Below are 13,867 nucleotides of genomic sequence, written 5' to 3'. Positions count from 1 at the left end.
AATTACTAATTAATTAGTAATTTATATTGTTGAATAATATATAATTTATAAATACATATTTTTTTAAATATTTGACAATTTATTAGCACATATTTCAGATTTTTTAGCACATAAAAATCCTATCCCTAATAATAACTATTATTTATAAAAATATAAATGTACTACTACAGTTATGGAATTCCATCAATTCGATTCAGTAATACATATTTTTAAAAAAAAAAAATCAAACATAAGACAGGATATTATACATGAATTATGTTTGTACATGGAACCAATATTTAAACACAAATAAAATAAGCACAAAATGAAGTTATTTTATGAAATAAAAAATTCATAAAACTTTTAACTTTACTTTTATTTTTTTTTTTTAAAGGAAATATTTAACTAAGAAAATAAAAATTATACAAAAATAAGTCATAATAATGTAGTGTAAAGGAAAACCGAAAATATTAAAATTAGATTTTTAAATTTGTCTTGTTAGTTAAAGATTCCGATGCAGTAAAAATATGATTGTTACAAAACATTCAAATGATTCATCCCATTACTCAGATTTTTAGCAGTTTACATTAAAATACATAAATGATAAGATAAAAGATAGATTCCAGAACATTTTCCCATAAAATTCAACTAATTTTATTTTATTTGAAAAATTGTGAATTTTAGAAGAACTGAATACCGATGTGATTTGAAGTTTCGTACTTCCATATCTCAGCCATTTATGCTAATAGAAGAAAAGTATAAAGTATTATGGAATTATTTACTAATTGTTATTTGAAATTAATTAAGTTCCCTGCAATCCTTATTATTTTCAATAAGAAGACAAAAAATAAATTATTAACCTTCTACATTTCAAGGTACATTGAAACAAAAATCAACTAAAAACCATTAATATTTATTTTTTGTAAATTGTAGCTGTTATTCAGAAGGGCTGTGGGGGAAAAGATTTTTTAAGTCATTTATGTGAGATAAAACTTATTTCGCCTAAGGAATGCGCATATAAACTAGTGAACTTTTTTCTACTAATGAACTATTTTCTTTAGTTAAAAATGTTTTTATTTTGTTCGATAAAGATTTAATTTTGTTTATATTATTTAAGAATTTCTCTCATGGGTAGTTTTTTATTCTTTCCTTCTATAATTGTTGTTTTCTCTAGAATTTTTGCCATCTAAATAATAATAATATTATATTTATGAATCTTAGCACATAAAACCAGATCTCTGCTCACAACAATATAAATAACGTTAGCTCCTATTAATTTTTATTGATGTCTATTTAAAAGTTTTGTTAGTCATAAAAGGAACAGAGTATTTTACTTGAAATTATTTTCTTTTATTTTCCTATTTCATCAAGACTTGTATTATATTTATTGAAATTATTTTTCATGTGAGTTTTTCTGTCCTAATAGTCAAGCAATAAGTAAATGACAGATAATAGAATTATGTTAGATAATTCCTAAAATAATAGGTTCTTAAAGTATGTAATTATAACCTGTAAGGTAATTTTCACTATTATTATTTTCTCAAAATTATTTTTTCTTCTATTCCTTTATCTTGAGGTATTTGATAAAGATATCCCTTTTATTTTGTAGTTGAAATTTAAAATATCATCTCAGATGATATTTTGCTTTACAGGAGGTAAAAAGAAAATAAAGTTTCAACTGATTATTAATTCATTACAACTAAATAAAATAACTTACTTAGTGACTGCTATTAAAATTTTTAAAATCATTTAATTAAAAATTAAATTATGTATCTTAATTTTTTTTTTAAATTATCTTAAATTGGGCTAGTTAAGTGGCTACAACCCATGAAGGATCTGGGGACCAGTACTTTTTTTTTTTATGACTCCCTTCCTGGTCATTTGTGACTTTTGGAGGAGGATTATAGGGGAGGGGTACAGCCTAACAATTTTAGGGGGTCAAGTTTTAATGAAATAAAAGTCGACCCTTCAGGCTGGATTTGAACCAACGTTGCTGCAGTAACGAGCAAGTCAAAGTTGGCGTTTTAACTCACTCAGCTACGAACCGCCCTAAGGCAACAGTACTACTTTGCAAGGGAGTAATTTTTTTTTTTTTGTACAATGGATATATGAGGAGAAAATTTGTTCAAGATCAACTGCCAGGATCTTTTCCCAATTAAGAGCACCCACTTTATATAGGCTGGTTGTGCCCAAGGAGGGTTCCTGAACTCAAAATGGTTGATTCATGGCTATAGTAACAGAATAAATAATTATCTGCCACAGATATAACAATATGATGGAACCCGGGCCCCAGGAGTTAGTAGCACAGCGCCTTACTCCCTGAGCTACTCTGCTTCATGTATTAGTATAAATATCATCTATATATGTTTTGTATTGCATTTAAATTTCTATCTAATGAACCTGGTCCAATATAACCCATAGAGGGTCTTAGGTTCAGTACTTGGTATGGAAGTACTATTCTTTGATCAACTATTATCAAACTATTTAGTCTGTATCATGCTCAATCACAAGGTTTCCCCCTCCTCCCCAATAAGGACTTCCTTCTTATATCTTCTCTAATAATAACAAAAAATAAATCTGTACCACTTGTAATAAATTGTAAAGAAGTACTTTTTCTAGACCAAAAGTTGCACAAGGAGGTAATTTGTTTAAAATTAAGCTAGACTGCGAGATTTTTCCCTAATTAAGTGTACCCACTTTATGAAGCTGTGTGGACCCCAAAGGGCTTCCAAACCCACAGGGTTGATTCACAGCTACAGTGGCGGGATAAATAATTATCTGTCTCAGCCGGATTTGAACTTTATAATCCTTAGAGTTAGTAGCACAGTGCCTTACCACTGAACTATCCTGATATAAGTGAAATTATTATTGGAGCTTTTTTCTTTTATACACTCTGGATTGACCGGCTTAGGTAGCTGCTTAGGTAGCTATCTCACAATCCTGCCTAGGTTATATATTTTAAAATATTACAATTTTTTTTTTTCAAATTTAATGTAATGATTATATATATTTTTTAATTAATTTTTTTCTTCCAAAAGATTTTTTTTTCTTTCAAGTTTGTCAATCTTTGAGTAATATACATTTTTCAAATTGAATTAATATTTAGTGATTCTTGAAAATTTCAGTTCTATTATTCCAAATTTGAAATGTAATATGGTAAGCCCAGATATAACATTTTAAAAAATAACAATGCATTTATATACAGTAAAATCTCTTCTAAAGGACTTCCTTTTTCTATGGAAAACCCTCCGTACAGAAATTTTTTAAAAAGTACTCGTAAGTAAAGATATTTAAACCCTTTTGCAACAGACACTCCACTAATAGATAAAAACAGCTAACGTTTTGCCATCTATAGATGAAATTATTCCTCTGAATCTAATTTTCAAAATTTAATATTTATTGATTTCAGTTTTTGATGTAATTATGCACATCCCTTTATTTAAAAATGTCTTTAAGTTTTCATTTTTTTTAATATAAGAAGATGGTTTGGGTTGCTTAAAATAGTTCATAACTATTTTAATGTCCGACGTTTTCATTTGTTTGCTTCCTTTCTAGCAAAAGTAGGGAAGCTTCATTCCATTCATTCTAATTCATGCAGGAATTTAACAAAACATAAGACGGTGTGGGCTACAGTTGTTGGAATAATCAACACTAATAAGTATAACATATATGTTTCACTTATTTTTGTTAATTGGTGATACATTATACGTTGGACCATAGAATTGTACATTATATTTGTCAAGAACCCGGGTCCCCTACAGCCAACCAATCTATGACTTTCTGCTCTCTCTCTCTCCATTTTTGAACTTCCTACCGCTTTAGGTCCTCCTCCATATCATCCAGCTATCTGATTCGTGGAATTCCTCTTTTTTATTTTTAATCCGGTTTTCCCATATGGTATCCTTTGACCAAGCATCTCCTCTACGTGTCCTATCCATCTTATTCAAGCTCTTTTCACTAAACCTAAGATGTTGGGTTCCCCAAACAGTTCCATTAGCTCCTTATTCCTTCTTCTCCAAGACTCCTCCCCATATCCTTCTCAATACCTTTCTCTTCCAGGAGTTGAGCATCCTTTCTGCTTTTCTTGTCAAGAGATGTTTCACACTCATACATAACCACTGGCCTTTGGTATATTTAATTATAATGTATTACAAAAAACTTATAATCTTTTCTTTTAATTAATTTATATTAATCATTACTTGTGTTGTAGGCTGACATCGCCACTCCTACTTCTAGCTGTAGCGGCTTCGGCGGTCGCATGTTACATGTTGTCAACAAGGAACAATGAAAAGAAACTCATTATCAGTGGCAAAGAAGTGAGTCTTAATCAACAGTACGCTGCTGTAGGGATTTGCTCGTTGCCACTTTATTATTGGGCTGGAGTCGGTCAGGCTGTTTTCTGGGTCATTGGTAAGTTTTATTTTCATAACATTTTTTTTTTTCTTTAGTTTTTCTTCTTGGTTTTTAAGAGGAGAAGGGATGTGGTCAGAAAAGATACGCAAACAAACAAAATTTATTTATTTGTGCCAATGTTTTGACCTGAATCTAAGCCTTTATCAGGGCTGAAAAAACAAAAGGAGATAACAACCTTAATTCAGAGAAACATAAAAATAATAGTAATAAAAACTTGGAAATATATGTAACAATAAATTAAGTAGAAACATCCAATTGGATTCGTAATTACAAATGGAGACAATAGAGGATTACATCAAAAAAAGGTTCATGAAGTTCCACTCCCAGTTACCGACAGTTAAAGGAGCAGTGACTTACAACTTGGGAAACCCAGCCACAACCCGAAGACTGGAGCCCAGGCTGCTGCAGGATATCCTGTTATAAGTTCTGTATTTATCAATTCTGTTATTATCTCTCAAAATTTAATTTTAATTAATTTTTTTTGTTAAATTAACCTTTTTTTCCCCATTAGAAGTCCATTTCATTTATTTTGTTAAGTCCATTAATGTCACTGTTTTAGTTTATTAACTTTACTTTTATCTTTTATGAAGAATTATAATTTTTATCTATTTATTTTGTCTTAAATTTTTTTTTATTTTATAACATTGTATATAGCTATGGGTGTCTTTAGTTTGAGACTATACCTCCCCCCCCATACCCAATTGTTAAAAAAAAAATGTACATTGAAATGTAAGGCCCACCAGGCCTGTTAGATCACCAGATCTGTTATTACATAAAAAATAAAAATAAATAAATTAAGTAGATAGTAGCCTGATACTAATAAGATAAAATATATTTTATATATATATATATATATATATATAATGTAAAATAATATAATATTGTTGAGGTAAGGATTATACAAGACAAATGATAAAAAAAAATAATAAAAAGCAGACAGTTTTTTAAAACAGAACACTGTCTGTTTTTATTATTATTATTTTTTTATTATTATTTATCTTGTATAATTATTACCTCTACAATATTATATTTTATCTTTTATTAGTATCAACTACTGTCTACTTAATTTAATGTGTAATTATTATTATTTTTTATGTTTCTCTGAATTAAGGTTGCTATCTCCTTTTGATTTTTCAACCCTGATGAATGCCTAAAATTCAGATTCAACCATCGGCACAAATAAATAAGTTTTGTTTGTGTGTGTATCTTTACAAACTAGTTATGGTTAGTTTGGGATTTATAAAAGTAATTATTTGATTTGTAAATATTTAATTCTTCCTTTATTACTTCTTTCTACAATTCAAGGTTGGGTGAGTCATGTTTAATAATAGGACGAGTTTTCTCACTAAAATTATTTTTTTCTCCTTACATAACTTTAAAATTAGTCCTTGAGATAAATTGGTGTTTTTATCCGTTTGTGGTTTTATATAGCACCTAATCATTTAGAAGTATAGCTCTGCAGTAATATCGGAATATTTTATGTTCTCAGCTTCCTTGAAGGAAAACAGGTGTGGTTATTAGCTAACAAGCTTATTTTTACTCACGATTTATTAAGATTTAAACTACTGATCGAAAGTATTACATCACTTAGTATTTTCATTAAAAAAAAAAAAAAAAATGAATGAGTGAAATATTTCAGTTTAGGATTATCACAAGCAAATAATATAAGCCCCTCCATTATACTCCTTCCTCCATGGTAGATCATGGTAAACTTGACACGGGTCTCGATGTGTGGTGCTCCGTCTCTTTCTTTAATATTTTATTTTCCTGAGAGCCATTGACTAGTTATTTCTTAGACTTTAGGCTAGTTCTTACCACCTTATAACTCATGGTGGTGAAGAGTTTAAAATAGTTTTATAAATAATTTTATAATCATAACTTTTTTTCACTTATGATAAATATTATCAGTAAATAAACAATATTTATTTTTAGGTGCTTCCTGTTTTGTTATATCACTACACGCCGGATTGTTCAATATCGATGAAGTAATTAGCCAAGAAGATCAACTTGAACTTTTGGTACAGCAAATATAATATAATTACGCTCTAAATGTATGTACAAATGTAAATAAAAAGTCTCCAGTTCCAGAATCCGTATGATAATAATCTCCGAGTATTAATGATATTTTCCTATATTCTGATGACTGTTTTATTTTATTTTGTAAATATTTAAAACATTTATGTTACTATATATTTATTTTTATGATTAGTTCTAATAAATGTTTAATTTTTCTCTTGAGCTTTTTGACTTATCCTTTGTTTAACATGCAAGCCTGCTCGTTATTGTATAGTATGATTGTATGACCAGAAAACAGATTTTTATGTGATTTCATCTCTAGTTTACCTATTTATTTGCTTATCCTTAATCTATGTATCTTTCTAAATTTAGGAAATTCAAGAGCAATAAAAGCCAAATTTTCTTCATGTATTGCAATAAATAAATCTTTCTAAATTATATGAATTGTTAAAAATTAAAAACGATATTAATTAAGACCAAATGCTTGAGATATATTTAAAACTACTTCTTTATCTTTTGTATATGTTAAATGAAATGATGTACTTTCCTTATTTGGCTTGCCTTTTTTCTTGTTGTTTATGTGAGATATTTATTTTGATAAGAAAACATACCTTAGAAAAAAATAAAGATAAAACATAATTCTTTAATTTTGACCTTATGATTTTGAGCATATACAAATATTTTGCTCCACTTAATTTACTCTTTCAAATAAACTTTAGTTAATTGAAATCAGAAATATTTTTTATAATTAATTTTTATAAAAAATATTTTTAAAACTACTTCTTTTTCTTTTGTATATGTTGAATTTTCTCGAAGTAATGTACTTTCCTTGTTTGGATTGCCTTTTTTTCTAGTTTATGTGAGATGTATTGGTCTTTATTTATGGCATCTTATCTTTTTCTGTTTTGATCTTTGTTATAGTGATACATTGACTGTAGTGATTGGGCAGCTATTATCTAGCAATAACCTCTCCTTTTTAATCCAAATAATTTTGAGTATTATTAACATAAAGCTTGCAAGCATTATTACTAATAGTGAATTCACTTATTTTTTTTCTTCTTTTACTGGCACAAGAGGGGCATAAAGCTGCCCTTGGCCTGTTGAACGGCCAACAACCATCTTTCTCTATCTTCTGTAAGAGTAACTAGGATCCTTAGTTGTCGCAGATCCTACCTCACAGCATCCCTCCATCGGCCCTTCGGCCTACCACATTGCCACCACACCATCCGGAACGTAACTGTAGTTTATGAGCCACTCTTTCCTCGCACAGTCTTATTACATGGCTACGCCATGTAATGAGACTATGGCTAAGCCTCTGTATCCTTTTGTATGAGGAGATGCTACATTCCTTGTAGAGCTCAAAAAGCTCAACATTTTTTTTTTTTCACCAGTTACCATTCTCGCATACAGGCCCTAAGATTCTCCTCAGAAGTACTCTTTCAAACATGTCTAGCAGGTTAATGGTTTTATTGCTCAGGGTCCAAATTTCTCCACTTTATGCGACAACTGGCCTTATCAGTGTTTAGTACAGGGTGAACTTGATAGTATGGCTAACAAGTTTGCTTTTGATTAGCCTTAAATGGAGAAATAAGCTCTATTTCCAACAGCAATTCTGCTTTTAACTTCATCTGCTTCATTCTGGTTCTCATTGATAATAAAGCCAAGGTAAGAGAAACTTCTTACCACTTTGAAATTATAGGGGCCTATTACCTTACCACCTATTATATGGTCCAGAGGCTTCTTACCTTTTTTTTTTTTTTTAATGCCAGAAATAGCAAGGGAGGGATTTCTGTCATACGGGGTGCGGGAGCAGTGGTGTAGTGCGCTGGGATTTGTGCATGCCACTGCTCCCAAAGATCACCAATTCTTTTTTTTCCTTTTATTCTTTTATTAAATTTTTTACTGTGGTGCAGGCCAGGACTAGGTTTAGCGCCTTACCAATGAAGCTGCGCCTTGTCCATTGCATCCGTCCTGAAGGTCCTCCTGGTCTCAGTCAGGGTCAGCTTCCTCCTCTTCTAGTGGCTCGCTGATGTTGGGCGGTCAAGTCCTTCCCATTGTGAAATGAGTTGGGCCCACCACCTTCCACCCGTAAATGAACTTCCTAAAGAAGGGATAATTCTCTTCTTCCATCAAACAGGGAAAGTCCGACTCGGTGAGGGCGAAAATCCCAGTCTTTATCGACAGCCTGGCTCGGTGTCCTTCCATGGCGGAGCAATCTACTATTACGTGTTCTGCTGTTTCAGGAACTCCGCACGTGGGGCACCGGGGGTTGATGTTCTTTCCAAAGCTCTGCAGCTTTCCCCGAAACCCCCCATGTCCTGTTAGTATAGAGGCTTCTTACCAAACAGCATAATCTTGGTTTTTTCGCCATTAATATGCAGGCCCATCCTTTTATTATCGGTTATCAAAATTTCAAAGTTAGCTGATAAGTTATCTTTTGGTATTTCAGTGACTTACAGCTAAAAAAAATACACCCAAGCCCAGCATTACACGATCAAAGATCTTTTAGAAAACTAAAAGATCTTTGTTATAATCCAAATAATTATGCATATTATAAATGTCAAGCCTAGTGTTGTGACAAATAGTGAATTGGCATGTTACTAAAATAACCTATTACTGAAACATATTATTATTTGGTAACTGCTACTATATTATCTGTTATCAAGACTTTAAAGTCAACAGTTAGTTATCCACTCGTATTTCAGTGACTTAAAGTTTTTAAAAATACAATATAAAAATATATATGTATTTACAAATATAATACACAGAATTATTTAGATTGGAGAGTTTTCAAAAAGATTTTAGGGCTTTGGTTTTTTTTTTTTTTTTTAAAGCTGTAAGTCTGTAAGTACACATTGTAAGCTACTGTAAAGAACATTTTATTACTTGGTAACGGCTACTCGTTTATTTAGATTCCAAATTTAACTGGTTAGTTATCTTCGCGTATTCCAGTGAGTTAAAGCTTTAAAAAAATACACCTAATGGGACCTCTACATTCTCAGTTGGAGTGACAGTAAAACCATCGATTGATATTGAGCTTGTGTATCGATGAGTATTACTGAGGAATTACTGGAAACATTTTGAAATCCAATCATCCAAATTTGAAGCTGTGGGTGCTTTGTTGATATCTTTTATTTCACTTTATTCTTGCAAACAAATGCCAAAATAATAGTAACAGTTTTTGTTTTTATTTTGAATAAAAAGAGACATTACATAGGATACTTACTTTTATATATCTTTTTACAAGAATGTTAATCGGATTGATGGGTGTTTCTATGATTCAAGCCACTCATTACTCTGGTTTTTCAATGATGACTGTCACTCCAACTGACCGTGCATTGGTCTTTTAAGATCTCTTAGATTTTTTTGTGTTCTAATGAGATCCTCTACTAGCACTGGAGGATCAAAGAAGTTTCATTAATTTTTTTATGATAGACGAAGACACCTTACATAAAAATCTGGTTTCTGGTAGGTAGTACATAACTTTCAACACTTAATTTGTTATAAAAACTAATTTTATAATTAATTACATTGTTATGCAAAAAATTGGTAATATTAACTTGCATGGGTGCTAAAAATAATTGTTTAAAAAGTTAAATAAATCTTATACAGTGGAATCTCAGTAATCCAAACTAATTACTGCAGAGGGGAGGGGGTATTCGGAATACAGAAAGTATTAGGAAAAATGTTGTTAAAAAGAATTTAACAATATGAATGTATAACTATTTTTATTTATTTTTTACACATTTTATTTGAAATTTGGCAGTTTGAAGTTTTAAAAAATTAATCTTTTTTAAAGAAGTCAGTTATTTTTTTTTTTTTTTTTTTTACGAGATTTCTTCAGAAACTCCTTCACTGCTTCTTCTCTTAGACATTGTAAAAGAAGGACTTACTGCCACGGTATATCATTCTCTGTTCCGCACTTTAGACAGTGATCGAAATGAGACTGTCCTCAGTGTTTTAAAAATTCCTCATCAGTTTTCAATGTTGTACTCATTCTCAGGACCTTGAACCCAATACATCAACATCTGTATTGTTCACTGAATCAGGGGTTATACTTTTACACTTATAGGTCAAAATCATCTGTCGGCTGGTTTTGTCATTGTTGTATGTTCATACTTCATAGATGTTATCCTTTCCTAACTATGGATTCCATGGATTGCATATAATCTTTGACTGAACAGCCTCCCAAGCTGCAGCTTAGAATAATGCATCTTTGAGATCCAATTTTTTCAATGTCGGATTTTTTGTTATGTAACTACATACAAGAGTAGAGCTGTATGGTTGAAAACAAAAATGTTATTGCCTGCTGTGTTTTCTCAAAAAAATAAATTTTTTTTATTCCAGTTCGGATTACTGAGATTATACTGTATATTTATAATTAAATGTATAAAGCTGAGGAATTTTTTTAACATTAATTTAAAAAAATATCAATATGATTTGAAAAATTGGCCAGAGTTGGAAGAATATGAGTTTTATTTATTTATATAATCTAATGTTCAGGTTTCTGCGGAGTATCCATTAACTAATTTTATTAATAAGAAATTATAATAATTTCTTGTCTCTATTTCCTCATGAGTTTAGTTTCTTTTATTTATTTTAGAACATAGATACTTGAATTTATTTACTAATTCTCGCATATTCATCGACCTCTGTATCACAAAATGATTGGAGTTTCTACTATTAACCAAATATTTTGAAAATTAACAATAATATGTCAAAATGTCAAATATTAATACGAATTACTAACTTTTTGGAAAAAATTTTCAGGTTTCTAAATAACCTATAATTTAAGAAGATAGTTAAATATTTAATTTTTGGATAAAAATATTAATTAGTTCTATAGTCAATACATAATAATAAACAGAAATGTTTCTTTCCAGGGGACGAGCTAGCAATGAGTGATTTCCTACTGCCAGCGGTTTCTCATTATAATTGTACATTTAATTCTGAGTAAAAATCTACATAAATTATATTATAACTAACATAATTTTCAAAAAATTTTTTGATTAGAAGATCTTCAATTGACTTTGTATAATTAATAAAAGGAAGATGGTCTGGGTGCAGTTAATAATTGACATAATGTGAAAAATAACTCTGTAATAGACTTTAACTAATACTGACAATGTTAACTTGGAAAAAATAATAAAATATTTATTTCATTTTTAAAATATATTTTTTCCAAGTGAACATTATCGGTATTAGTTAAAGTCTATTACAGAGTTATTTTTCACATTATGTCATTTTTAATGGTATCTGTAAAATAAAAATAACTATTTTAAAGAATTTATTATTAATCAAAATATATTAACCCTAGCTAAGTTCATTTTAACGTTATATTTCTTGAAATGATTTAACGGGGCGGGGGGGGGGGGGTAAGATGACATTATTACACTGGACCTATTAAATGATAACTAAATTTTTAAATAAATAAATTACACAAATCATGATCAATTAAAAGATTTAAACATTCACAAAAGTTCAAAAACTTAGTCATATTATTAAATGAAATTAACCGAATAATTAAAATTTGTTATTACCCAAAACAGGCGTAAATAATGTGCACCAAAATAATTCAAAAGAGGAAATACATGACTTCAGAATCTGTCAACTACTGAAAACAATATTGGGCTCACAAGAGATGTGTGGACAAATCATGTTTAAATTTTAAGCGTATAATTTGAAACTAATCCATGGTGTTAATAAATTGTATATTTCGTCATTTGTACTATTTTTATTAAATTTGAAAAAATATATATTATTAAGCAGTGTTTTCTATTTCTTAACTTGAGGGGTGTCCTCTCCCTGGTTACAATACTGAGTATCTTTATCACACACCCACTTCTCTCTCTCAAAATAATTTTTGTTTTTTGATCTTAATTTATTATTTATTTATATTTCTTTCAATTTTGTAGTTGTTAAAATTATTGAAGTTTTAATCATAATTTTGTTATTGATATAAATGGATACTACAGGCAGATATTACTCATAAAACCAAAGAAACATCTAATGCTGGATCTAGTTTGCCACTTACTGCAAATCCAAGACTTGTACATATGCTTGGTAAACAAAGGTAGCAACAAATGGTGGTAACCATATGCTTGTTTTGTTCTTTTGAAAATTTTCAGCTATTATATTCGATTTACTCTATTTCCATTATAATAAAGAACGATATAAAGGTATGTGAAATGAAAGAAAAAATTAATATGAGCGATATATGCTGTAGATGATAAAAATTCATATAAATAGTACTACATAACCTATCAATTTAACCTTCATTCTAGAACTTTTATATTAACTTTTAATTTAATTACCTAGACATATAATTTCTTCATAAATATGTATTATTACTATACTAAATCATAAATAAACTTCTGAAGTTAATTAAAAAGATTTGAAACAATGTATTTACACCGAATTAGTAGAATTTTAAAATATGCAATCTTTAACAAAAGTTAATTATTTAATCCATTAGTTAGGGGTAATTCTTTAATTAATTAAAACATGGAGAGAACAAATATTCATCTGTTGGTAGCTCTGAAACAATGCAAACTAAATACAAATGTGTAGATGCAGCACAAGCTTCATTTGAATTGGCCTAAAAACCGATACCCGAAGGGTCAGCTGCAAATTCAGGCTTGTAACAGCCAATTCAAATAACCCATTCACTTGCTTGGGGATGCACAAATTTGCCATTGTTTGGCTAACATGTAGAGGCATGTTAAGGTTTTTATTACATGAGTTCTTTGTTCTGGATCAAATTTTTAAAAGAAGAGTTGATATCTTCTATCTTTTTGTAGCAACTTAAAACAACCTGCCTTAGTACTGAAAATAATTATTACTTAAATGTTAACAAGCTCCAAGGCACAAAAAAAAAAAATGAAACTTTAATTTTAGTTCAGGCAGTTTGATAAATGAGATGGTCTACCGTAAAACATATTAACTGACAAAATGTAATAAACTTTAATAATGTTAAACTTTTGTTACTTATAATGTTTAACCTTCAACCAGGAGTCAGTTAACATAACTTAATATTAACACTATTCTGTTAAAATTATTTCCTAATTAAGAATTAAAAATTATTCCTATTAAAACAGATTTTCTAAAAATTCTTTCAACAATTGAGGTATTCGGTCATAAAATGTAGTAACTGCAAAAATAAAAACTTTTGCAATTTTATAAAAAAAGGAAGATAGTTCGGGTTCAGTCAAACGAACTCAAATAGTAAACTATGGTGTGGCTAAATATTTTAAAATATGTGAAAGTTTATATTAAAAATGAACAAAGAAAATAAAAATATGATCTTTGGTGAAAAGTATTAATAAACAAGATTTAGAAAAAGGTAGTAGAAATTAGTGAAAATGGAAATAATTACAAATAAAAAAAGTAAATAGAAAAGAAATATAAAAATACAGTAAACAATCAAAGACAGGAAATTAAAGTTTAACTTTAATTAAAC

General features: G+C 29.4%; 1 protein-coding gene across 3 annotated transcripts in view; it reads left to right on the top strand.

Annotated features, from left to right (window-relative positions):
• LOC106683907 (prenylated Rab acceptor protein 1) overlaps window positions 1–12,179 on the top strand; it is a 17,495-nt gene extending 5,316 nt beyond the window's left edge. The window contains exons 3-6 of one of the 3 annotated variants that reach the window (XM_014425666.3): window positions 4,190–4,389; window positions 6,325–6,410; window positions 11,292–11,345; window positions 11,958–12,179. In XM_014425666.3, the coding sequence (XP_014281152.1) occupies window positions 4,190–4,389; window positions 6,325–6,410; window positions 11,292–11,303 (298 nt within the window). In that variant the 3' untranslated portion in view covers window positions 11,304–11,345; window positions 11,958–12,179. Of the gene's footprint in view, window positions 1–4,189; window positions 4,390–6,324; window positions 6,631–11,291 lie in introns of those variants that run through there. The other 2 variants (XM_014425659.3, XM_014425676.3) reach the window with 2 other exon arrangements.
• Window positions 12,180–13,867: the final 1,688 nt, after the last annotated feature.

The sequence above is a fragment of the Halyomorpha halys genome, unplaced genomic scaffold, assembly GCF_000696795.3.
Source record: "Halyomorpha halys isolate HHAL.00 unplaced genomic scaffold, Hhal_1.1 Scaffold28.1, whole genome shotgun sequence".
Classification (NCBI taxonomy): domain Eukaryota; kingdom Metazoa; phylum Arthropoda; class Insecta; order Hemiptera; family Pentatomidae; genus Halyomorpha; species Halyomorpha halys.
This window is presented reverse-complemented; position numbering and strand designations above follow the sequence as displayed.